Source organism: Sturnus vulgaris, chromosome 10 (genome assembly GCF_052056855.1).
Source record: "Sturnus vulgaris isolate bStuVul1 chromosome 10, bStuVul1.hap1, whole genome shotgun sequence".
NCBI classification, from domain to species: Eukaryota; Metazoa; Chordata; class Aves; order Passeriformes; family Sturnidae; genus Sturnus; species Sturnus vulgaris.
Window position 1 is genome coordinate 24,784,619 of NC_142252.1, and position 27,079 is coordinate 24,811,697.

At 49.8% G+C, this 27,079-nt stretch overlaps 1 protein-coding gene across 1 annotated transcript; it reads right to left on the reverse strand.

The window, feature by feature from the left end:
• ARHGEF26 (Rho guanine nucleotide exchange factor 26) lies at positions 1 to 27,079 on the reverse strand. The gene is made up of 14 exons (XM_088171119.1): positions 26,168 to 27,079; positions 24,789 to 24,825; positions 22,805 to 22,950; positions 19,311 to 19,367; positions 17,347 to 17,507; positions 11,350 to 11,502; positions 10,691 to 10,820; positions 9,567 to 9,641; positions 8,991 to 9,080; positions 5,865 to 6,019; positions 3,973 to 4,182; positions 2,616 to 2,683; positions 2,378 to 2,482; positions 1 to 1,611 (listed from the first exon to the last, which is right to left on the reverse strand). Exons 1-14 carry the CDS (start codon positions 27,077 to 27,079, stop codon positions 1,469 to 1,471), a joined length of 2,442 nt encoding a protein of 813 aa, XP_088027245.1. The 3' UTR covers positions 1 to 1,468.

Genomic DNA, 27,079 nt, shown 5'->3' on the forward strand with positions numbered 1-27,079 from the left:
AAAAAAAAAGTCAAAACCTTTTTTAGTAAGGATTTAAAAGCATTTTTATTGATTGTTGTCCTATAAAATCATAGAAGTCTTTTAATTCCTGAAGAACTGTGTCCAACAATAGGAAAAATGAAAAATGTCTTTACAAAAACATTGCAGCATTTTTGAAAAAACTAGGTATGAAAAATATATACAGTGTATTAAAAAAATCTGAATAAAATTAATGCCTGGATTTATACATTCAGTTATATGTTAAACATCCACATGTATACAATAAAATTTGTTAAAACAGTAGCAGTATTTTTACTATGTTAAATAAGTCTTTGTTCAATTTACAGTTTCACTCATTACTATTTTTATCAGTCCACTTATAAATTAATTTGCAAGGCTGTATAACCACTGTCACACTGTCCAGGTAAGTACTTTTGTACAAAATTACTGCCCTCCTAATGTAGTTTAAGTTATTAGAGCTACACCTCTTTACAAACATCCAATTCACTCCCCACTCAAATCAGCATCTTGCAGGATAAAAACCAGCACTCATCCCCTTGGCAGAGGCTGGGGAAGGCAGCAGGAACCAAGCCTTGGTACTACCAAGTTGTCATTTCTAGTGAGCAACTTCCACCCTGCTGGGCAGCAGCTGGTCCTTCAAAGGAAGGGTTTTTATCACACAGACACCTGCCCTGAACTCTGCTCACCCTTGAGTGCATTTCACGTTCCCATCACACTGCTGCTCTGGAGCACAAAGTGCAAGAGCTCAGCAGACACCTGAGGAATCCAGAAACAACTGCTCCACTTCCAGCAGTGACTCTGCAGGAAATCACCTGTGCTAGGACGGATCAGCAGCACCTGCTCTGCAGCCTGGCACCATTTTCTGGCTTTCAGAAATCCTTTGCCCACAGCAGACCTTGGTGCCAGTCTGAGCCGTGCCTGCAGAGTCCTGGCCAAGGTTGTGCCAGGCAGGGGACGTCCCTGGACTTGCCCTGGAGAGGTAGGTCAGCCTTTAGAGAGTCCAGAGCTGCTCACTGGAGTTCAGGTGCCACACAGGTGCCACACGAGGCCAAGTGTCCCACAGCACAGCGTCAGGGGCTGCAGCTCCTCAGGAGCTCACCACCAGCTCTGGCCCTACAGAGTTCTGCTGCTGAAAACAAGTCCAGGTGCCAAAACCAGATGGAACAGGAGTGTAAGGAGGCAGGAGCTGCAAAAGAGTGCCCAAGACACTGCTGCAAGGTGCTGCTGCTGGGGCCAGGGCTCAGATGGGAGCTGTCAGCCAGCAGAGAAGGGATCATGAGTCTCCAGTGTGCTGCTGCTGCTGCTGCTCATGGCTCTGCTGTGCCCTGTGCCAGTCTCCAGTGTGCTGCTGCTGCTGCTCATGGCTCTGCTGTGTCCTGTGCCAGTCTCCAGTGTGCTGCTGCTGCTGGTGGTTGTGGCTCTGCTGTGCCCTGTGCCAGCTGGAGCAGCCCCCAGGCTGAGGCCAAGGCTAGACGTTGGTCTCCAGCCCCAGCAGGCGCCCCATGCGCTCCATGTTCTTGTCCAGGGTGGTCCTGCAGGTGATCTCCTTGGCACACTCCGAGGGGAACCAGCCCCTCTGGCCGTCCCGCAGCCGCTCCCCCTCGTACCAGCCTGCAGGGAGGGGACAGCAGGGACACCTCTGACCCTGCTCGTGGTCATCACACACATCCTGCACTTGCCTCCACTGGGAATCGAGTACCAGTTTAGGACAGCTTTGGCAGATTTTTTAATACAGCCAGACTAGGGAAAAATGGTATGTGCAAAGTATTGCACAATTTCACTATCTTTTCTGTAATTCAAATATAGTTTGAAGTAATGCTCTAGTACCTTGGCAATCTGAAGAGAGCAATGCAGCACAAGTGAAAGATCTCTGATTTCACAGGTAATTGAGCAACAGCAAATTAGAATTTAGTTCCTCAAGTTCTGGCAGTGTCCTGGAGTCCTGAGCCAGCACTTGGTGCTATCAGTGGAGGCGTGGGCAAGAATCACTTTGATCTTGGGCTACTTAATCCTGTGGAAAACCTCATCAGCCACCCTGTGCCAGAGCTGGAGCATTAAAGGCCAGGCCATGGCACAACAAACTGGGATGTTTCTCTTGGACAACCCTGGCACTCACTAGAATGTCTGAGCTCCGTGGTTTTAGACAAATTCAATTTCCTATTTGTGGACACCTCCCATGCCAAAACTGGCCCACAGCCACGTTCTACAGCTGGCTGAATCTGCTGCTTCCTTTAGAAACCTGAACCCAAACGTTCATGTTTTCCTTGGAAGCTGAACTTTTACTCACTGCAGCCCTGTGCTAATAGGAAACAAGCTTTTGTAGCTGGATCCCCCTGCAGAGGTGACAAATTGTACTGACAGCAAAACCTTCACTTACCATCGTTCACTTTTTGATAAACCAAAACGACATCAGCGACTTGGAGCGAGAGCTCATCCGCCTGCTTGGCCGTGTACGTTCTGATGATCTCCACCTGAGCCAGCGCTGGGCAAAGACAGAGCCAGGCTCAGTTAAACCGGGCACAGGGCCTTTAACTACAGCACATCCCCGTTTGTTTAAACCATGTGCAGGTCCCAGCCCCAGCGAGGGCAGTGCTGTTGTCACAGCTGTCACTTACTGGTCCTGTCCGTGTGCTGCCCGTCGCTGTCGTGGCCCAGCGCCGTGACCCAGCGGGCTCTGTCACTCCTGCAAAGAGTGACACAAGGCGCTGTCCTCACCCAGCCCTGCAGCATTCAGCACTGAGCTGCCCGCCCTTCTTCCAGTGCCAGCATCTCTCTCTTTGCACCTGCGAGTAACCCCTGAGTATCATCACCTCTGTGTATTCCTGCCTTCTCACAGGGTGACAGAAAGCTCTCACCTAACACTGGTATTTTTGTCCTTGGGAGGAGGCAAAACAGGATCAAACTGTGCTGGAAATCTTTGTGTCAGAGAAAACATTTCAGTCTTACCTGCACAAAACTATTCCAAAGGCATGCTCAACTCTCTGAACTGTTTGGCCTTGGAAATTCTTTTTCCATCTCTCTCAAAGGATAAGATTATAAAAATAGGTAACTTAAAATACAGGAATTCTTTTCAGACTCTTGCTCTGAGTGATAATCAGCTGGACTGCTATTTATACTGCAAACAGCACAGAACAAATCAATAATAAGTCTGCAGAACAAGATGTCTTTTCATACAAAGCCTAGACAACTAAAAATGTCCTGCATTTTTTCCCCAATAAAATTGCATTTCCAAACAAGTCTGAATCATCTCCTGCCTTCATAATGACATCTTTAATAGAAAGCACTGATGATCTTCAGTTCTTTTCATGGTTATTCTAAACTTTGAAAGCCAACCTAAAACTATCGATTTTTCCAGCAGGGATATGTCTGGAGCACTCCCTTTCACGTCTCTGTCCTGCCTCCAGCTTCCCCCAGAACAAATGAGCTCTTTCAGTGCTGGGGGGTCGTGTGCAAGTTGCTGGCACATCCCAGAGCAGGCACTGGCTGCTGCTGGCTCCCACGGCAGGCCAGGACACTGCCCAGGGTGCTGGGAGAGCAGGAGCAGGGCTGCATTAAACCCTGCTCTGCCTCCACTGCTGCACCATCCATGCACAGCGCCCTGGGGCCACTCCTGAGCCACATCACCCTGCTGCTGAGCCCACAGCACCCTGGGGCCACTCCTGAGCCACATCACCCTGCTGCTGAGCCCACACAGCCCCACGGTGACCCCCACCCGGCAGCACAGGAACCTGCCCCAGGCACAGACACACTCATCCCTGCAGGCAGGCTAACCGAGGCCTTAGCCAGCAGGTAAACTAATAAACCAGAACAAATAATAATTAAATATTTACTACTTTGGGCAGGACGGGAGGAGCAGCCCATGGAGACAACCAGGTGAAGAAATCCCTTAAGTAACTGCACTCACTGAGTAACTGTACTCACTGAGTAACTGCACTCACTGAGTAACTGTACTCACTGAGTAACTGTACTCACTGAGTGTCTGCTCCCAGGAGCATCTCCACCCTGTCCCCGGCGTGGTTGCTGAGGAGCACGAGTCTGAAGAGGTGTGATGCAGAATTCCTGCCCGAGTGCAGCATCCCGGCCGCGTTCTTGCCGGGAGAGGGGCAGGGCTCCTCCCCGACACTCGGCAGCACCAGCAGCTGCTCCCGCAGCGAGTACTCGGTCACGTTGTAGCTCTCCTCACTGCAGGGCACAGGAAGGGAGAAAACACCACCGAAGGTTTGGTTTCCCATTCTCAGTCCCAGACACATCCAACACCACGGCAGGGACATTTCATCAGCTCCTCCCAGCTGCACACGGGGGGAACCAAATTGTGGGTGACACAAAGCCCCAGCTCAGCTCTCTGTGAAATAAACACTGACACGGCTTCGGGTGCTTCCCGCTGCAAGAACAGCTTCGTGCACCCCCAAACGATGGGCACAGAACGTGTTTCCAATGGAACCAACCCTGCTCAGATGCTCTGAACCAGGGAAATGGTTGCTTGGGGCTTGGTTTGTTGGGAGAGCTGGGTTTTGTATTCTTTGGGTAAGTTTGGGGATTTTGGGTGGTGTGGTTTGTTTTCTTTTAAAGAAGTCAGTTCAGTATTTTAGCCTGAATAACTCCTTAGCTGGCAACCCCAGCTGGAGTGCTGCCATCACTACCTGGGAATCTGCTGCCTGAAAAAGAAATGTGTCTATGCATTTGTGCAATGAATAACAAATGCATTTATTATTAATTAATCAACTAGTCTGTACATGTGCACAGCTGATCCTAACAGCATTTCTTACTAAATAATCAACAGATAAACCTCTACAAATCCTTCCTACTCCTCACTTCCATCCCACAAACCTGTTGGGTCAGACTCCTGCTGAAGGGAATCCAAACACAGTCAAAGCAGTCAGGAGTTAATGCTGCTCTGATTTCCCCCCATGCCCTGAGCCAGCCCACAGCCAGGTCTGTGTGACCCTTCCTGGGCAGCAGCCACATCCTGGCTGGCCTCTCCCAGCATCCAGCACCCCCAACCTGCTGGCACTGACTGCTCCTCCCAAGACACTGCATTAGTGCTTGGCAAGTACTATGTCACTTTTAACCATTTTTTAAAAATCACATTGTGTCTACACTCAGCAGGGGCTACAAGGACAACTGGCAGAAGAAACATCCCAAATAAACTAAAAGCTGGGCAGTGCAGAAAAGCAGATTTTTCTCTCTCTTCAAAGCCTTGAGCACATCCCAAGTTCCTGTGACTGGAGCCCCCTTTGGTTCCCTCCTCTGCAGGGTCCCCCCAGCTCAGAGCCACAGTTCTGAGCAGTTCCAGCACCTGGAGCTGGGACAGAGCTGGGCAGGGGCTGCTGAGCCAGGCTGGAGGTGAACTCTGGGGAAAGCCCCAAGTGCAGCCTCACAAATGGCCACTTTGAGCACGAAGTGAGCAGAGATGTCTTAGTGCAATGTTAAGAATCTTCTGAGATTCAGCTGCTCAAGGAAAACCACAAACACTCAGCCCCAACCGGCAGCAAACATTTGGGAGGTGCCATGGCAACACCGGGTGGGAGCAGGGCTCACCCAGCTCCAGCACTGACAATGAGCTTCCTGCCCCTGGAATCGTGGGAAGCCTGCAGGGGAAAGGACATTCACAAAATTTTATCCTTCCCCAGCTTCTGTCTTTGCTAGGGCATTAAGAATCATCTTTTTAATTCGTCTGACAATTTGGAATCCTAACTGTGTTTGCCAAAAGTAAATCCTGTTTAACAAGCAGTTACTTGTTATTTGCAATCCATGATGGAGGCTCAAGTAACTCCTGAACTCATTCCACAGCCAGGATCATGTTAAAAGTCACTGTGACTCAAGGACTGAACACAAAGGCAGTTTTATACTGGTGAAGCTCTTACCTCTTCTTTTTGGTGATGATGAGGACGTCGTTGAAGAGGAAGAAGTACACCTGCTGCTTAGAGGTTCTTTTGGAAAAAAGTCCAGTGTCTTCTACATATGCTGTTAATTCACCCCTCTTCACCAACCACCGTGAAGAGGAAACCAGTGGAAATGGCTGCAAGGCAAGAAAATCACATTGTAATTGCAATCCTTCCAAATTAGAGAACTTTTAAAAAATAAGTAACAGAGTATGATCCATTTAGGAAAAAATGCTTGAATAAACTCAAAGCTCAGAGATTACAAACACAAAGAGGTTACCAAAGTTCAAGGGCCTCCATCATTGCTACAACCCCCAGGTGGCAGCTGCAAATACCTGGGAATCACTCGGGCACTGTCATCACTGCTCATGGAAAACAGAAACGAACAGACCTGACTGATCACACTGGGGATGAACAGACTGAGAGCTCCTGAGGGCACAGAGCAAAGCCTGGCTTCAGGAATGTGTCTGCAGGGTGAGCAGCACGTGGGGACAGGGGAGCAGAGGTGACATTCCCTGTGCCAGTGGCACTGGGAAACGTGGGCAGGGCTGGACAAACTTTCCTGCCTTGGGAGGGGCAGGCACAACTAACACAAACACTGACACACTCACACACTCACTAAATCTACCACACTAACACACTCACACTCACTGACACACTCACACACACACTCACTGACACACACTCACTAAATCTACCACACTAATATACTCACACACTCACACACTCACTTCCTTCCACCCACTCCTCTGCCATGCTCTCCCCACAGCACAAGGGGAAGGTTTCCATGGCTCTGCTGCTCTCCCTGGGGCTCCTGAAGTGTCTCAGTCACCTGGCAGGCTTTACTGAAAATGGCTGATCAGGGATCCCACAGCTCCCCTCTTTATCCAGCTCGAGTGGATGGAGCAGGAGCTCCCTCTCTCCCCAGGTGAGGGCCAACACCTGCAGCAGCTGCAGCAAGGCCCCAGAGGACCTGAGTGCCTGATGTGCCTTTATTAATGCACATTATTCCCACAGCAGGACCTTCTGTGTGTCTGGGCCAGGACGATGGAGGGACACGTGGGACTGTCCTGGTCACACAGACCCCTCTGAGGTCCCCCAGACAGACAGAGAGCTCCAGGCAGAACAAAGTCCACACTAATCAACAAACTGCCTGTTTTCCCCTCATTTAAGCACCTTCCACATGCCTTTAAACAGCCTCCCTTCATGCAGTTTGTCAGCTGCCTCCCCCATTCTGCATCAGTTGGTTTTTTGTATCCCTTAATCCCTTGGCTGAGCCAAGTGCAGCCTGCCTGTACCTGCTGAGCCAAACCCAAACCCGGGACTGAGACCCCACTGCTGCAAGAGCAAACACTGACTCCCTAAAACACACCCCCACAACTTCTCTCGTGCAAAAGATGCAAAATTTAAGAACAAAAACTGCTGAAACTTAATTAAAAATGTAATTCTACAGTTGAGCCATGGACACAAGCAACATGAGATTTGAGTCACTTCCCTTGGGCTCCCATGGAGTTCTCCACAGTTACATCTAACAAAATAATAAACAAATCTCCAAAAGGCTGGGCAAGAACAGAAATACTTTATCTAATTTATAATGGCTATAAAACAGAATTACAGTCCCACGATGACTGGTTTACAAGCAAAAAATACTTTTAAAAGTTCTATTTGGGGATGAACAAAAAATTCCCCTAATCTTTACTCCAAATGAGTTCATCCCATTTTCCTAATTGACTCTCTTCCAGAGGCAGTTGGTTTTACTTTAATTTTTCCTTAATTGCCAAAGGAGCACTATGTCCCTGCTCTCAGAAGTGAAAAATGCATTTAACCAGAGCAGGACTTCCCTGCCTGGGGCCTGAGGGGCTGCAGGGATTGGATGCACAAAGGGAAATCTCACACAAAAGCACCGAAAGACAAAACCCCCGGAGCTGCTGCAGGACAGGGTGGGGTCACCCAGGAGCCACAGAGCCAGGAGGGACACAGGGATGGACGGGGACAAGGACACAGAGGGATGGACAGGAGAGATGGACAGGGATGGGAGGGATGGACAGGGACAGGGACACAGAGGGATGGACAGGGAGGGATGGACACGGATGGGAGGGAGGGACAGGGATAAGGAGAGGGATATGGACAGGAGGGGTGGACAGGGATAAGGACAGGGACAGTGACAGCACAGCAGGGACAGCCAGCACGTCCTGCCCCAGGGGAAGGTGAGGGACTCCAGATCCCCAGGGACTCCTGGGGTCGGAGTGGAACCACAGAGCAGCTCAGCTCAGCCCTGACACTGGGCTGCACTCACTGAAGACTCGAGTCTGCTCCCAGCCACCAGGAAATGCTCTGCTGTCACTTGCCCAGAAGTGTTGTATTTGTTGCTGCTGTTGCTATAAGCAAATATTACTGCTGTCAATTTTTAGACAAAGTTTGAGAATAGAAATACTTTAGGCAAGTTGAAAATGTCTTTTTGGAGGCAGCATTTGCCCCAAGCCTGACCCAGAGCCTTTCAAGAGCTGAGCTTTTAAAACCATGAACCAACTTCCACTCATTACAGGCCTGATAATGAAAGAATCTTCTCCCACAAGAATCCTCCTTGTGTAATGGTATCAGACATCAAATACAGAAATGGGACTGTAGCACACATTGAATAGAAACAATAAATGTACTTGAAGAAAGTCCAATAAACCTCCCCTACCTATGACTGGACCTGCTGTTGTTTCCTACAAAAGACTGACTGTACAGAAAGTTTTAATAGAAATCTGTGATATCCCACCCTTAAAGGAAGGACAAACACCCCCTGGATCCTTCCCTGGCCTGGAAGTCCCAGGCACACCTTTCCCATCAGGACCATAAGCAAATCTCAGCACTGAGCAGCAGCCTTTGGCTTCTCTCCTAATGCCAAGAATTTCACAGCAGGTTTATCTTTACAGCAAATACTCTCCACTCAATCCCTTGTGCTGGACCATTACCTTCTACTAAAATGAAAATACTTGACCAAAAGCTTTAATTTCTGTCGTGCCACAACACTTCTTTGCAAGAATCACTGTGGGATGAGGGTGCTGGGAAAGCCCCAGAGCTGAGTGTGCTGACTGGTGAGGAGTGTGAGCCTGACCCTACCTTGATTTTGAATTCCAGCTGGGAGTTAATGGTGTACATCATCTCGGTCCTCTCCATCTTGCGGGCGCCCTCGTTGCACAGACGCACGAGCTGCAGAGCAGAGAGGGGCTGGGCACGGCCCGGGGCTCCAGCACCAATTGCTGCTCCCTGGGGAAGGCACAAACCCCCGCAGGGCACAGCCACCCCAGCCCGCTGCTCCTGCAGGGCCGCAGTGCCCAGGGCTGGCCCCGTGGCTGCAGCACCCCCAGGTCCCCTCGCCCCAGTGACCCCACAGGGATTTGTGACTCCCCAGGGGGAACAGAGCTCCAGCCTCCACACACACACCCTGCTCCCAGCTGGATGAACCTCCCACACTGCTCCCACACACAAACCCAGAACCACCCTGGATGGCATCATCCAGTTCGGGATCTTGTCCCAGTCAGGAACCAGTAATTCTGCACAAACCCAATCCCCAGTGCCCTTCCTTAAATACAATGTAAAGCTTCTATACCTCAGTGCTCTTCCTGCCTGCATTGTTTATGCATGGAAAATTTCCATTTTTCCCTGGAAGTACACAGGAATAACTTGAGGACATACCTTGCTGACTTCCTTCAGAGCCTGCTTGCAGTTCTCATATTTTGCTGAATCCTTGGGGGTTTTCTGGCAAATAGTCTGAAAGAAAACACCAGTTACTTCAGAGGACCAAGCAGCACAGATTGCAACCTCAGAGATTTCACATCCCAACTGAAACCCAGGAGCTGAATCATGGCTGGGGACTGACAGAACACCAGAAACTTGGGCACACTAAGGAATGTCCCCCTGGAGAGGTCTGGGGTCAAAGTGATGCTCTGCACCTCTCAAGACAAGGTTTATACAACCATCTCCAAACAAAAAACAAAACTGAAAAAGTGGGAAATAAAATGCTTGATTTGATTGTTTAGATTATTTCAGTCAAAGAGGGGAAGGAGCTATAGGAAAGAAAAACCCAAGGAGGGGAATGCACCCCCAGTGACACACTGCAGGAATACTGGATTATTATTCTATTTTATACCTAGAAATGTAGAGCAGAGAAGAGAGAATTCAATGTCTGTGAGTGAACTGTCCAGGTGATCAAATTCACCAGAGCTCAGTTTAAAAATACACAGAACAAAATGATCAGTTCTGTTTCTGGCTCCTACCAGTGCTGGAACCTGAGCCTGATCACAATGAGCACTGCTGCTGGTGGCCCAGCATCCCCTTAGTCCTGGCACCCGAACTGAAATACCCCAATCCTGGTGTGAATTCTGCCTGGCAAACACCCCCTGGCACTCCCCTCACTCCCCCCGAGTCCCCAGTCACTGCCCAGGCAGGGACAGAGGATTCCCTGCCAAAGGGCCCTCGCCCTCCCTACAGGCAGCAGCAGGTTTTGGTTTTCAGCTGCAGGGCTCATTTCAATCCCTGCACTACATACAATTCCTGTGCTGCTTCCTCCTGAGTTTCAGAACCATTTTAACCCTTTGTTGTACAATTTTCCTATTGGAACATCCAAGTATTTAACTTGTGAATGGGGGAGCAGGAGGGCCCAGTCCCAGGCAGCAAACAAATGCAGCAGGAATCCAAAATCCAGAGCCCAGGATTAGTGTAAGGGAGAAGGCAGAGGAGACTGCAGAGAAGCAGAACTGAATAGGGAGGATGTTAACACTGCAAGCACAAGCAGCAAGGAGAGAGGAAAGGTCTCTCACATCCATCAGCAAGGGGAGACGAGTGACTCTCTGCATGGGGAGGATGAGGAAGGAGATCATGGGCAGATTCCTGCAATCCTCGTGGGACTCGATCCGGGACAGCACCTCCTTAAACGCTGGATTTGTGGCCCTGGGGACAAAGAGGTGAAAGAATTCAATGGAATGTTTTACCAAACGATTGTGCAAGTTGCTAAATTTTAAATAAACCATTATTTTACAAAAAAAGGAAGCGTGATTTGCAGGAGTCAGACCACGCCAGCCTTCAGCTGTATTCCCTCACATCCACTAAACCTCAGGAGCTGCCACCCCCGGGTGTGAGGGCAGACCCAGGTGTGCCCCACTGTCACACCGTGTGACACTGCAGTGACAGAGGGAGGGCAGTATGGGCCGTGCCCTGTGCCAGGGAGGGGCTGTGCAGTGCCCAGCCCGGGTGTCCCAGCCCAGGTGTCCCAGCCCGGGTGTCCCAGCCCGGGTGTCCCAGCCCAGGTGTCCCAGCCCGGGTGTCCCAGCCCGGGTGTCCCAGCCCAGGTGTCCCAGCCCGGGTGTCCCAGCCCAGGTGTCCCAGCCCAGGTGTCCCAGCCCGGGTGTCCCAGCCCAGGTGTCCCAGCCCAGGTGTCCCAGCCCAGCCCAGGTGTCCCAGCCCGGGTGTCCCAGCTCACAGCAGTCTCTGCAGGGTGCGTTGCTGGTACACCTCGTTGGTGCAGTATTTCACGTAGGGGTCGAAGGTGGAGCTCGCGTGTCTCGCCACGATGTCACTGATGTCATCGATGAAAATGTTGTTCTGGTGCCTCGCCTCCAGCTCCTCAAAGAACCTGGGGGGGTCAAACCGATGGCTCACGTTTAAACACAAATGGCAACTTTCCCTCCCGACATCAACCCGGCACAAGCCACAGCTCTGATGTGATGACAGCAGGGCTGCTCTGGGCCAGGGGAGGACAGGACACGGGACACAGGACACAGGGACACAGGGACACGGGACACTGGACACAGGACACAGGGACACTGGACACAGGGACACAGTGACACAGGACACAGGGACACAGGACACAGGGACACTGGACACAGGACACAGGGACACAGGACACTGGACACAGGGACACAGGGACACTGGACACAGGACACTGGACACATGGACACAGGACACGGGACACAGGGACACTGGACACAGGGACACAGGACACAGGACACTGGACACATGGACACTGGACACATGGACACTGGACACAGGGACACTGGACACAGGGACACTGGACACATGGACACTGGACACATGGACACTGGACACAGGACACTGGCCCAGGCTGCTGCTGTCCCCTGGCTCAGCAGCACCAGCTCCTTTCCACAGACACTTCCCACCCTCCCACTGCCACAGCCAAACGGCATCACCGAGCTGGTCAGACCTGAATTTCCAGAAATGGGGCTGGAAAAGAAATGAAACTACTTCAAACACACATTAACACATTTCCTCTTGCAATTAAAGGCAGCACAACCCCAGAAGTGCTGGATGGGACACGGGCCTGGCTGTTGAGCCAAGGACAAAGGCAGGGCAGTCCCCCACTGCAACCAAACTGGAAACACTGAACCCAAAATCCTGAGCTGGCTCTTCCCCCAGCCAAGCCTGTCCTGACAACTTCCCTGATGTCTGTGCTCTGTCCCACACGAGTCTCTTTGGCCACTGGAAGCCTCTCACTGCTTTTTGCACTCCCAGTGTTCCCAAAGTCTTGATTTCCATTGATGCTCACTGGAAATCCCCCACTGCTGGGCTGGAGCAGCTCACAGAGCAGCTCTGCAGTCACCCCTCACAATGAGAAACTGTCCTGGCTGCAGCCTTTGGACATCACCATCCACTGCAAGAATCCTCAACTCCCTGGAGTCAACAGGTTCATTAAAAAGTCCTCAAATAGCACAGAAAACATTAAGGAAATACTTAGAACACATGAGCTCACATTAAGCTCCAATATTTTCAAATCTGCTTTATTTAATTTCAGCCCTTTATTCCATTTTTTCATCACTAACAGTGGCTCTTCAAATCTGCCACCTTTTTTTCAAGTGATGTTCTCCACAATTTGCTTTATGAACACACCTCAAACATGAGAGGAGCAGAGCAGGATGAAGAGCAGCAGATCATCCAGGCTTTAACTAAAGCAAGGCACTCTTCTCCAGGGGCTCAGGAGCAGCAGGCTGCTGAACAGGGCTGCAAGTGCTGAGCACTATTTATTATTTATTATTTGTTATTTATTATTGGCCCTGCCACTGCTGAGGACTGAGTCCTCCAGCACCTTTCTGCCCCCCAGCAGCCTCTTCCAAGGCACAGCACATTGTGAGCTGTCACAGACTTGTCCTGTGCTGTGGGTTTGGGGTTCAGTGGCAGGACCAGCCCCAAGAAGCACACAAATAATAACATTACATAGAAACCAGCCTGTAAGTGTGGAGTCTGCAGTGTCTCAGGAGCCACAGCAGAGCCCCATCCCACCCTGGGATTTGTTTCTCTCTGCCCAGACTTGTTTATGGCTGGGGGAACCTCCCACTGCTGCCAATTCGCTTTGCTGAGGAAATGAGGAAATCCAACATTTCCTGCTGTGTTATGGCACCCTGACAAGGTGCTGGACCCTGCTGGGCCACAACTTCCACCTTCAGAATTTATCTGGTGCTTCATCAGTGACATCATCAGAGACAGTCCCTGGGAGAACAGTAAAGACCTGGGAGGGTAAAAGACAAAAAAAAAAAAAGAAAAGAAAAAGGGGAAAAGAGAGACAAAGAGGAGCAGTGTATCAAAGGCCCATCTCCCAATATGTCCCATAAGGAAATCCTGCATCAAAGTTTGAATCAAAAGTTGTAGTTTTCCACATCTAATCTGCCAATTATTAGATATCAGTGAACCAGACACATCATAAACCCTTTCACTGACAATTTTAGGACAGATTCTGCCATAAAGCTCAGGATTGGGGGATGGAATAATTCCATTCAATTCAACCAACAAGGAATCTGCTGTGATGTGTGCAGCTTTTTTTGCTGAATGTCAGAAGGATTTACTTCAAACATCTTTTTTAAATCCAGGACTTTTCTGGTTCAAGTTAGATTCAATTGAGAGAAAGCCAAACAGCATCACAGGACACAATTTGATTTCCTTCATCTTGTCCTTACATTGTTTAAAAGAGCCATCCACTCTGCAACCCTCCTGAATTCAGAAATGCAGGTTTAGCCCCGGGGTGCTGCTGACACCACCCAGGGACAGGAACCACAAGCAGAACTCAGATTCTTCCCCCTGGAGACAGAGCACTGGAGCCACAACTGCCAACCTGAGACAGCTTCAGCTGGAAGCAATGGACATTTCTGATTAACCCCTCCAGATCTGAACCTTCTCATCAGGAACAGAATCTGAACATCTCCAACATTATTGTTATTTAGGGAAGGGGGATTTAAAATAGTAAAAATGGGGGAAATAGTCTTATTTCCATAGAACTTTTATGCTGACTCAAAATCAGTTTTTACCAAAAAAAAAAAAAAAAAAAGGCTGGAGAGAAGGTGATTGAAGTGCAGAACTGAAATCGGTTTGCTTGGTGAGTTCCCACAGCCTCAATAATACAAACCAACACACAGCTACACACACAAATAGCAGCTAACCCTGCAGACTCAGAGCCCAGAAAACACCTTTTAGTGGGCAAGATGCAGGGAGAAGCTGAGCCTGCAGCTGTTTGTTCCCTCTGTGAGCAGCTCTGGGCCAGCCCATGCCCCAGGGCCTGTCCCACTGGGCACCTCCCCAGTTATTTACAGAGCTCTGGCACAAACCCAGGGCACTGGGGAGGCCCCAGCAGCCCTGCCAGGATATCCAGCTCCAGAGACATTCCCTGACTGCAGGGAGGGCCCCACAGCACCTGGTCAGAGCTGGGACCGGCAGGACAACAAAGGTTGGGAAAGGCTGGAAATCCAGTCCACTCAGCCAATAAATGCACCCAGAGACACTGGGACAGCAAAGGGAACATCTCTGCTAAGTCATGAACCCCCACAGCTGCAGTGGGCACGTTCTGTGATCGTCACTCAGACACAGAGTTTAAAACCAGACAGAATCTGTTCCAATTTTCCTGCTAATGCTGCTCTGGTATCACAAAAGCATTTTCCCTTTGCTGGCCTAGGGGCAGAGAAGGCACAAATGCTGAAGCTTTTCTTTCTCCTGTCACCCTGGACATGTGGCCCTGCACACACTTCCCTCATTTCCCTGTGGCTCCTCTTTCCAGAGAGCTCCTGGGGAGCTGTGTCCTCACCTGCCTGTCTGACCCTGACCCTGATGTCTCAGGCTGCATTCCTTCCTCATTCCTGCCTCATTCCTGCCTCATCCCTGCCTCATTCCTGCCTCATTCCTGCCTCATTCCTGCCTCATCCCTGCCTCATCCCTGCCTGAGCTCCTCCCTGGCTCCCATCCCCACCAGCCCAGTCCAACAGCTCCTGCCTGGGGCTGGAGCAGGCAGGGTTTGGGTCTCAGCCCTGCTGCCCTGCCCAGCACCCAGGGCAGTGAGCTGCAGCTCTCTGACACCTCCCAGGCTCCGTGGGCACAGCCAGCATGTGCTGCACACGTTATTCATCCCCACTGCCCTTTGTCAGACATCCCAGGGAGCCCCCAAGAGCAGAGACAGTCTCTGCTCCCTGCTGCCAACAAAGGCAGCTTTGTTCCCCCAGCAATGGCCCTGTCAGGCCCATCCTGGTGCTGCTGGAGAGTTTCCATTAAACATATTCCAAGTCAAAGTTCCTAGACAGAGGCTTTAAGCAGTTCTGACTAAAGGTTTTTATAAAGTATTTTTATCAGCTCAGGTTTTGTCCAAGCAACCAAACTCACTGGTAGCTACACTCAAACTCAGGCTTTGTACCAAGCAAAGACTGCTGAAAATACAGCAGAATGGGACAGATGCTCCATTTTATAACAAAAGGGTGATTTTGCTACTTTGAAACACCTTGAAAATGGAAAGCAACAGTTTGGGGTTACCAAGCTGGTATCTGGTTTAAAATCACTTCCATTATTTACACAAATGATGTTGCTCAAAGCCAGCACAAAGTTTTGTTTCAGTTTAACAGTATTGCAAAACTTGGGAAAGAAATTATGTTTTCATTTAAATTTATAAACGAGTTATGACTTCCGATTTCACTCCAAGTCATAAAAAACCAAGTGCTTAAACGCAGACAAGAAAGAATAAGATTGTAATTCTAGGCTAATGTGGTATTTTTCCATTCTTTTTTTTCCCCTCTCCCTCCCACTTCCTTTAAAGACTATTAACCAAAAGGGATGCAAGAGTTCCCCTAAGAGCAGTGCTCTCCCCACCCCCTCTGTCCTTTACTTTTACACCTCACACTTGGTGTAAGGAGCACCTGTAAAAGGAATTTTTCCCTGAAGATGGAGCCTGTGCTGAGCTGCCCTCCCTGACAGCAGTGCTGCCACGCCGGGCTGGCTCTGGCCAAAGTTTCAGCTGCAGGGGACAAGGAGAGGGCAATGGGGGGACAAAGGAAGGCTCCAAACCAGACCCAGATCTTCTCCTGCTCCACAGCTCCTACACTGGGCTTGCACTTGACACAGCACATCAACCTCCAAAAAACCAGGATCTTGTTGCTGCATGAACTTCAGAAGACTAAAGTCAAACTGCTGCACAACAGATGTCAAATTCCACAGACTTGGTGGTGTCTCACAGAAAAAAGCCAAGAAACGACTTTACCATGACTGGGAACATGGAACTCCACAAGTTCCACCAAGGTAAATGAGGGTTTAATGCAAAGAATTCACAACTTTGCAATTTCTACAAAGGGGACAAAAGAAATTCAGAATCCTCATTCACCCTTCAGCCCCCTTCTGAAAGGAGGCCAATGTTTCTGTTCCACAGGTAAAGAGATCCAGGTGAAACTGTACAGAGACCCCTCAGCACCTTCACCAGCCCACGAGCATCCTTCAGCCCTGGACTGGAAATCAGGGACGAGAAAAGCAACACAGACATTTTGATGCTTAAATGGAACACAGAACCCACCTGCTGCTGTGAATGCAGAACAAGCTGCAAGGAAGCAAAGCAGCACTCAGCGACTTTTTGAAAGAGAGTGTGAAGTGTCTGAGAGCACATACATATGCATGACCCGGATTAAATAACATTGGCAGCAATTACCAGTCATGAACAAGACTCTTCTGCATTTGTATCGTGTCAGATCTGCCATTTCCTCCTCTCCAGGCACTATCTGTAGTGTTTGTTCCCTTGCTCCAGACTGAAGGAATGTGCCCAGAGCACAGCAGCTCACCCCTGTGGCACAGCCAGGCCCCGGTGCCACCCAGGGGTGACAGTCCCAGAGCACAGCACCCTCTGCATCACCCGGCACGAGCCACTCCAGGGCAGGCACCAAACTCCAGCTCGACTTTAACAGCCCAGCAAGGCAGGCTGAGCTTTATGTGGTGCGCTGGGTCTGAATTTAACTCAGAACTGCTTGGATTTGAAGGATCCTGATTTCCACTACGATTCACTCTCTGCTTTCCTTCCCTCCCAATTTCCAGAGACACAAACCCCTGCTCACCCTCCTGTGCCTCTTCAAACCAGCAGGAGTTTTGGAAGAAATGGCCACCACTACAATGGTTACCTCAGCTTCCCAAAAGAAACCTGCAGCTCTGTCACACACAGAAATGCCACACTTACTTTTTGCTTGCTTCATAAACATCTGTGATGTTGGAGAAGAGGTGGTGGCTCTCTGTTTTGGTCATTGTGAGGCTCAGTTCCCTGGAATTTTTAAACATCCGGATCAGAATCTCCAGGCTCAGCAAATAGGAGTGCTCAGAAGATATCACCTCAAATATTGCCTGCAAAGTGGAGGGGCAAAAGAAGAGACTTACTAGTGACTGGGCTTTTTCCTCAAAAATAAAATGTTGAGCAGGGGTGCAAAGCAAAGTTTTGCAGGTAAGCTAGAGATTACGACTTAAATGTTGCATCATTAATTAGAAATAAGTGATTTAATACTAGAAAAAAGGTCTTTTTAAAGAAGTCTACATTCAGAGTAAGTGCAAAGCAGGAGTTTGAAGACAGCTCAACAGCAGGGATGACCCCAGGAGCACAGCAGTGAGGCTGGGGTCCCTTCCCAGGCTGGGAACAAAGGGACAGACACTTTGCTTCTGATGGGCAGGGAAGGGAGAGACAATCATCTGAGCGGGAGCCAAAGCCATTCTGGAGAGTAAAGAGCAGGGGAGGGTGCCTGACAGCCCCTGTGCCTGCTGGCTGCTCCTGGGGACACCTGAACCCCCAGGACAGAAACACCCCCGGGGGCCAGGGGCACCTGCAGCTGGTACTCTGCTATTTCACACAGACAGGTACCTCAGGCTTGCCAGGAAAGATATACTGAAAGTAACTTTAGTTCAAATCAGTCTCTGACACATTTTCTTTAGCCAAAATAGGCACAGAGATCCACCTCACTAACAGATTCTGAAAGATGGGATGTGTATGAAGACAGGACATGGACATTAATCACGGCAGAATAAATATATTTTTTATTTTACTATTTTACTTTTTATTTTTTATTTTTATAAAATGTATTTTTGTGCAGTGACAATGTATATAATATACCTGTAAAATAATCTAATAGGCTCTAAAAAGCAATTTAAAGAACAGATAAAGAATAAATTATAAAAGGCAGTTTAAAAGAAATACAGCAAAAGCATGAATGGGTAATGTAACTACAGCTTAAAAATATTTATTTAGGCTCCCACTGAAAGAATTGGCCTCTAAAATTCAAATAAAAAACCCTCAGGCATAAAAACATTTTCGGTAACATTAAAGACTTTACATTTAAAAGGCATCCCAAGAACTTGTTCTTTTTGAAAGGATGCAAGCATGGCTCCAGGAAGCACAGAGCAAAGGCTCCTAAAGGACACGACTGGAGTATCTGCCTTGTCCCTAAAGCCTCCCAGCAGGGGCAGGCTGAGCTGTGCCCTGAGGACACTGAGGACCCTGGGCCGTGGCAGGTGATGCTGCAGGGCTGCCTGGGGAAGGACACACCTGGGCAGGCCAGGCTCTGCAACACCTCCCATCCCCTGTGACAGAGGAGGGGACAGTACAGAAACAGGCACAGGAGCCAAGGGGAAAGAAAGGGGATCAGGAGAACAGGAGGAGAAAAGAGGAAAGGAAAGGGGATCAGGACTCAAGGGGGAAAGGGGAAAGGAAAGGGGATCAGGAGGACACGAGGAGCAAAGGGCAAAGAGAGAGAACAGACAAACACCCCGGTGCTGCTGCTGGCAGCAGGGAGGCCCCTGCCCCAGGCCAGGGCACAGCTGGGTGCCAGCTCACACAGTGCTCACAGTGCCCAGGGGCTCTGCAAAAGCTGCTCTTTGCTCCTCACTGCTGTAAAAACCCATGTGCCACAGTCCCCTCTGTGAGCTGCCCGTTAATGCCACCCCTTCCCTGGTGCCAAGGCGTGAGTGCAGGGAGCAGCCCAGGAGCCCCTGGCATGGACACAGGCACCTCAGCACACACTGGGCTCATTTCTTCTCCCTGGCAGAGGGGACACTTCAGCAGAGGGCAGGAAGCCAAGCAGTGAACTCTGATCAACAGGCAGAGCCCTGAGCCAGGCATGCAGTGCAGCCCTGAGCAGGCAGCCCCAAAGCACTGAGTACCTCCTGCCTTTTCCTCTCCTCCTGGCTGATGGCTTCTGACAGGCCGTTCTTCTTCACCTAAAAAAACAAACCAATCGATACTTTTAATGCCTCTGTGCAAAATGTGATTCACAAGAGACACGGAGATCAAAACCCAGAGAGCAAAGCACCAAGGAGGGGCTGGCTCCACAGGACCCAGATCAGGAGGGACACCAGGACAAGAGCCACAGCAGCACCCACGGCCATGGAACAGCCTGTTCTCTTCATGGAGCACACACAAGACCTCACACACATTTCTGCCAGTCTTCTCCAAAAGCTCCTAACATGCCATCACCAACAGCTTTCCCTCCTTGCTCCACCTGCTCCCTGGAATTTTAAAGGATGTATTATTCCTCATTTTATTCCTGCACCCCAGGCCCCACAATGCTGGGGAGCAGGAATGAAGAGGAGCCACACTTTGGACTGCACACCAAAGTAGAGTCACAGGTAAATGCCTGTGAAAGTCACATCAACATCCCAGTGTGGGAGCCACTGGCCTTTGGAACACAAATCCCAGATTCCCACAGCACCACAAGCAGACACTTCAGGATGCTGAGTAAGAACTAATCAGATGCCTTTCTATTAAAGAATTAAAGCACATTTTAATCAGCAGCCTGAAAGCCTCAGAGCATGCCCAAGGAATAGCACTGAAAGGTGCAATGTCACTTTTTTCTGGATGCAGTGGAAGAGTTTTCTAGAAATAAAGCACCACAGGAAATACCTATGGACACATCCCCAGGTGTCAGAGCTCCCTGTGAACACAGACACTGCCAGGGAGCCCCTGCTGAGCTGCTGCTGCACACTGCACCTGTGGTCAGCGCTGTGACACACGGCTGTGTCCCCAGAGCACACATCAACTCCTGGGACATCAACTCACAGCAAGGGCCCAGCCTTACACTCCATCAACAGCAACACTCCCAAATGACACAGGCACACATATGGACACTACTTTGGCCATTTCTACTTTGGCCAAAGAAAATTCTATACCTAATTCTGACATGTCCAAAATGCTTAAGCTGAAATAACCTAAAAAATGTCACATGTGTGGCACTAAGCAAACAAAACTTCATTTAAGCTAAGAACATGACCAGGAGGAATGGAAGAGGCCCAACATCACTGCTACTGTCATCACACTGGGCTGCTTTTCCCCAGCAGTGACCGAGTCAAGCATGGAGGTGAGAAGCAAAGGAAGAAAGGAGGACAGGTGAGCTCTGGTTAGGGACAAAAAGTTCCTTCAAAACAAGGAGGTGCTGAAAGGGGGGAACTCAGAAACCTGCTAAGTGACTGCACCATACCCAAAGTGACCACAAACCCTTGGATACAGGGAGAGAAAAGGGAGCCAGGGCAGCCACCAAAGGGCCTGGACACTCACACCAGGGCTGGGAGCACGGAGAGGAGGCAGCCCTGGACAGTGACACTGGGAGTGACCCTGGACAGTCACACTGTGAATGACCCTGGACAGTGACCCTGGACAGTGACCCTGGGAGTGGCCCTTGACATTGACACTGGACAGTGACCTTGGGAGTGACCCTGGACAGTGACACTGGGAGTGGCCCTGGACAGTGACCCTGGGAGTGGCCCTTGACATTGACACTGGACAGTGACCTTGGGAGTGACCCTGGACAGTGACACTGGGAGTGGCCCTGGACAGTGACCCTGGGAGTGGCCCTGGACAGTGACACTGGACAGTGACCTTGGGAGTGGCCCTGGACAGTGACCCCATAAAGCCACTCAGAGCAGCTGATTTTATCATGAATGAGAAACGAGTCACAACCAAGACCGACATGTGTGAATACTCTCCAGGAGGACAGAAGCCTTTCTCTGTCAGCAAAAGGAATTTGACAGCTCCATACCTGAAGGGCACTGGCCCTCAACCACAGCGTGGTGGGAGCTGCAGCAGGGAAATCTCCTGCAGGGAGAGGGGATCCCTCTGCCCTGGCCCTCCCAGCACAGGCACAGCTCACAGACACCAGAGACCTTCTCCTCCTCCTTTCCCAGCATATGCTGAAACCCAGGACTGACATTTGCCAGCTGACTTCCTGCAACAACTCCAGACTCACTTTTTAACTTTTTAATACACATTGACAGCATGTAATTTTTCCAGAGTTATAAACACAGTCCCTATGAGTCTCAGATTCCCAGATTTTGTTTTCTCCATGCACCCCTTTTCCCTTACACTCCCTACTTCCAGTCTTGTAAACCAAACACAGACAGTGCAGGAGTTTCTGTGTGAGGAGCAGTAGAGAACAAGTTGGTTTCTGTAAGTGAAGCACAGAACAGTTCTCCTCCTGAGATGGTCTTCATGTTATTTTTGTCTCAAAGCAAATTAGTGTTCTGAAATTATCATTATTATTACTAAATAGCATTCCTTCCAAAATACCTCAGCTGTTGAACATTTAACTGCTAGTTTGCCCAGAAGGCAGAAAAAACAATTTGACTTCATTATAAACACTTCTTTTTGCAACATGAAGCAAATGAACTGTATTTTAAGTATCTGATTGTTGGAAAAAGAAAATTAAAGCACATCTTTTCAAAACCACATTGTCTTGCCTTCTTTATAATTACTGAATCAGAGAGACTCATCTTTCAATACTCCAAAGTGCAAAAGGTCATCAGCCTATGTAAGACAGCTCTGCTAATCAGCCCATCTAGCCAGCCTTTGGGGATCTCCCTGAGGCTTAATCCCTCATTTATTGGGACATACAGAGCTGATGGTCAAATACTCCACGTGATCTTGTCATGGCATCATCTCTCTAATGCCAGAGATGAGCATCTACAACATTCTACAAGCTGTGCTAACAAAAAACAACCCCAAACCCTTCATTCTAGGGATATCCCTCCACAGAAATGACCAAAGAATAACCAAATAAACACAGGATTTTTATGGTTCCTTCAATCCCAAAATCAAATGCATGAGAAGGAGCTGTGGCAGCATCAGCTGCTCTCAGTAACGTGTCAGGTTATTAGCAGGGAAGGCAGTGATGATGAGAACAGCTGAATTTACTCTGTTTAACGATGCTGCTGTGCCAAAGCCCTGCAGACACTTCCCAGCCTGTGCAAGGGACAGCACAGCACCACCAGCTCTGCTCTCCACCTCTCAAAATGCTTTCCATTAAACATCTGCACTCCAGTCAGCTCGAGAGCTGGTGTGCAGAGATTTAGAACAATTCAGCAGCAACGTGTTTGTTACTAACTGAAGCCTTTCTTTAGAATAATTCACCCTTTCAGTGAACTCACACAACCCTTGTTTAATGAAGTTGTGTTTTTGCCAAATACAGGACTCTAAAATGAACTTGGTTTCATTGTTTTTTATGTGAAACAAAGACCAGTAACTGATTGGGACTTCCACGTGGTTCTTATGAAATGAAAAAGATGATGACAAATTTCAGCCAAGAACTCCAGCAGCAAGTAAGAGAAGACTTTGCTTCAAGCCAGCCTGAGATCCTGGCCCTGGCCATACAAGGATCACAACTCACCACAGAGAGCTGGCTCCACGTCGACCTCAGGGGCTTGTAGGGAAAAACAACCTTGTCATCCAACTTCTGCTCCTGGGGCTCAGACTCTTCATCAGAATCTATGTCCAGAGCTTTTTCCTTATAGTTCTGGTATAATACAGCATTTTCTGTCAAGTAACAACAGTATGTCAGTCATTGCTAGAAAGTTAGTTTAGCTGCTCTCATAAAAATTTAAAGTAACATTTAAACAATGAAAGAAGCCAAAGTGTCACTGTGCTGCTCACACTCCACGAGACAAAGATAGCAACTGATTTGGGCTGGACAATGGTGCAGTACAGTGACAATGGGTCACTGTAGCCAAAGATCCTCCCAGACCGAATTAAAGAACAGATGTGGCCTTTGTCAAGAAAAAAAAAATAGCAAACAATTTTTTCTTGCTTGGTTTGCTGTACCCAGTTCTGTAATTAACCAGCAATTAGAAAATGGGATTGTGTGTCAGTGGAGCAGTCACTGATCTGCAGGTCCCACTATTTTCATGTCCAGGAAAAGCACACTGCCCACACCACCCCTTCTTCTGTCAACTCTAAATACTGTCTTCACATTCCACTGCTTCCCAATTTCAGAGATGTGAGGTCAGAACTATTCCAGATAGAAAGTTAGAAGCCTGTCTGAGTAAGCACGAGACCTATGAACCTTAAGACCAAATAAACTCACGGTGTATTTGAGTTGTGCATCATTAATTCCACTATCAGTGGGAGGGAGCCCAGGCGTGGAGCACTCCTGCTGCTTCCCAACCTCCCTGGCCACAGCAGTGAGCAAGGACAGAACTCAGCACCACAAGAACCCCCAGAGCAGTGAAGCCATTGAGCAGGCAGGCTCTGAAAGGTCCTTTCAGATGGGCCAGGCTTTGCATAACATCCAATCCTCCCCTACAAGGGAAAGGGGACCTGAAGTGGAAGTTTGGCTGCTCCTGCAGTCCCACACCTGGCTGGGTGGGTCTGTCCCACCTGCTCAGACCTACAGCCCTGCCCCAGTGCCAGGTGTGGCCTTTGGAGCAGCTCTGCAGGAAGGGTCTGTAGGGTTTATTCACTTCCACCAGAGCAAACTGTTACAGCAGCTGAACTGTGGGAGGCATTACAGAGAAAGTCATCAGCTGGGATCATCCAAGACAGAAGGGAGCCATTGGAAAGAATCTAAAAACATCATCAGGAGACAGTGTGAGAAGAGATAAAAACAACGAGTAGGAAAGGGGATGATGCAAAGAGAACACAGTGGGAAGCTCTGAAAACAGAAACAAGAGGAAGGTAAAACAGCAGCTGAGATGACCTCAAAGAGGCATTAAGCAGAGAAGAGCCAAGAGAGTAGCAGTTATTGTAACACAACTTCTGTGGACTCATCACAGATATTCTCTTGATGAAATATTGGGAAAAGCAGCAAACTTGGCAAAACCCAGAATTAATGAGCAACACAAAAATTCAGCTCCACAGTGTTTTTCTGACACTTAAATTTGAAGCCTAGGTAGCACGAAAAGAAAATGTTTAGAGAGCCCAAGGGTTCAGCCCAGCAGGCTCGGCTGAGGAGAAGGCAGAACAGCTGTGGGACCTCCAGGCCAGAATAAGGACTCAGGTGTGAGATGCAGGGATGGCCCCAAACCCGTAACAATCAAATGTCTGCACCTGGGCAGTCCCAGAACATCCCACGTGCAGGAGGAGCCCTAAGGACTGCACAGAACTGTCAGCGCTGAGACAAACACAGCCTCACTTTTTGGGAGGGACAGGAGCTTAAGTGGAAAAGAAGCCCCTGACACAGCTTTTCAGTCTGCTATTTCATGGTCTTTAAAATATCCCTAAGGTATGTCTAGTGCCAAAATTACAGTCCCACGTCTCAGCCATGTTACTGAAAAACAAGGTGCTGAGTCTTTGACTGCATACAAAGAAATGCCAAACGAGGCTGAAGCTCATTTCCCTTGGGAGTTATTAGCAAGTCTGGACAGAACAGGGCTCACCTTCCCCATCGAATGTCCCCTGTCCTTTCAGCATCTTCTGCAGACAATTTTAACAGAAAAGAGAGATATGTTAGAGGAGTAGAATGCAAAATAATCACAGTATCAAGAATGTGTTTTATTCAAGACTGGGGCACCAAATCAGCAGGCCCTAATCTGTAAACTTCAGATGTTGGACAAGAGTTCAGTAAAAACAATTGTGTCACCAGAGAAAGTGAAAAGCTACTCTAGTTTCATTTCTCTCCTGCCTTGTTTAGATTGTTTTCCCCGTGTTTTAAAAGCACACTGCACAGGCTGGAGAGGGGCTGTGAGCTCTCAGCTCAGCCCTGTGTCCCGGGGCTTTCTGCAGAGTGCAGCACTGACAGGCTGCCCTTCCACTCCGAGCACTTTGTGAAGGAGCCTCTGAAATAAAACAGCTGTTCTGGCACAACAAGCCCCAGGGCCCAAGAGTCTGCTTAATAAAACACTGCTTGCAGAGAGCTCTGTAAGGACAGGACACTGTCATGTCCTCCTATCTTAAACAGAACTGTTTTAAGTCATTTACCAACCCAAACCACCCCACACTCTGCAGCTGCTCACAATCTCATCAATTTCTGTTTCAGTCTTGCAGTTTTCACAAAAGCATCCACTGCCATAATTTCAGATTGGCTGAAAACTGCCATAAAGGTGATAATTATTTTGAAAGTTACAGCATCAGCTCTTGGCCTGGTGTACTTTACTACACAGAAATCTATGAATACATTTCATACAGCAACAAGTTATATTTAAAATAAGGAAATACAATTTTACACTACGGTAAATAAAAGAACGCTATCAGTGTGTCTTTATAATTTAAGACATCAACATTCAATGTAAGTCTACTATGAGATTCTAAGGGATTACAACCAAGATTTAAAAACAGGCATGCTGCTTTTACTTTCAGGCATTAAAATTCAGATACCTGAAGTGATTTCTATCAATTTAAAACTCACTCCGGGATTTTTAAAAATACTTTAGAAGTAGTATCTCAGATAAAGAAGTGAGGGAGGAAGTTCATTTTTCTGTCTCTATTCAAGCATAGACTTTATTACGGCAATGTCCCTTTTTTCCTGTTTACTCCTTTCTGGGACACAGGTTTTAAGCCCGTGGTTGGGTTGTAAAAGCTGGAGAATCCGGCAGGAAAGGCAGCCAGCAAAGGCTCTGAACCTCCTGGATTTCAACAGAGCCTGCCACCTCCAACACCTCGCACGGAAAGCAGCACTTTTAAAACTCACGATGCAACTGCGAAAAGTTTTGTTGTTAGCTAATAAAGAAACCGAAAACTCCCGGCATTTAAGGAAAATGCAGAATCAGCAGGCCACGCTGCCACGGAGCCAACACCTTCACCCATCAGCACACCTCACCTTTATCCTCCCCAGGCTCGAGAACTTCTCTTTATCTTCAACCACCGCCTTCAGGATGGGCTGGGACATTCTGTTTTTCTTCTTGCAGTTGGCGGAGCCGTCCAGCTCCACGCCGCTCACCACGGCCCGGCGGTAGGACGTGGAGCGCAGCCCGCGCCGCAGCGCGCCCGGGCCAGCCTCGGGCTCGTCCTCGGGGTCGCTGCCCAGCGCCGGCCGGGGGCTCTCCACCAGGCTGCGCACCCGGAGGCCCCGCTCGTGGCCCTGGGGCCGGCTCTCGGCCAGGCTGCGGGGGATCAGCTGCTGCGAGCCCACCCTGCGAGCCGCGGGGCTCTGCGTGCTCAGCAGCGCTGGGGGCTCCGCGCCCGCCCGGCCGCTCCCGGGGGATGCCCCGGGCACCTCCGGGGGCTCGGCAGCCCGCGGGCACGGTGCGGGCAGAGCGCTGGCTCCGAACACGATCCGCTCCTGCTGCGGGGCCAGCACGGGCAGCCCCGCGGTCCCGGGCGGCCCCGCGGTCCCGGGCGGCCCCGCGGTCCCGGGCGGCCCCGAGGTCCCGGGCAGCCGCCGGCCCTGCCCGCTGCCCGCCGGGGACACGGTGCCGTTGGCGGTCGAACCGACGGGGCGGTCCGGAGCCAGAGCGAGCTCCCGGGAGCGCCGCTCCGGGGCCAGCGCGGGGGAGCCCGGCGGCCGCACGGTCCCGTTGGACACCGCTGCCATGGCGGGGCTGCCGGTGCCGGCGGGCCGAGTCACGGAGACGGCGCACCTGTCCTCCACGGGGAAGTCGGTGACGAGCAGTCCGCTGGGGCTCTGGTACGACTGCGGCCGCGGCTTGCTCCAGGCGAGGGGCTGCGGCCGGGGGGTCTCTCGCCGTCTCCAGCGCGGCGCGGCGGGGCCCGCCGGGGGCTGCCCGTCCAT

What these genes read in the sequence shown, in the direction of transcription:
- ARHGEF26 (XM_088171119.1), bottom strand. Translation starts at nt 27,079, where the DNA reads ATGGACGGGCAGCCCCCGGCGGGCCCCGCCGCGCCGCGCTGGAGACGG. An exon ending in CGAGCCTGGGGAGGATAAAG is followed by an intron (nt 24,826 to 26,167) that starts GTGAGGTGTGCT and finishes AATTGTCTGCAG; the next exon opens with AAGATGCTGAAAGGACAGGG. An exon ending in AGCTGGAATTCAAAATCAAG is followed by an intron (nt 6,020 to 8,990) that starts GTAGGGTCAGGC and finishes CTTGCCTTGCAG; the next exon opens with CCATTTCCACTGGTTTCCTC.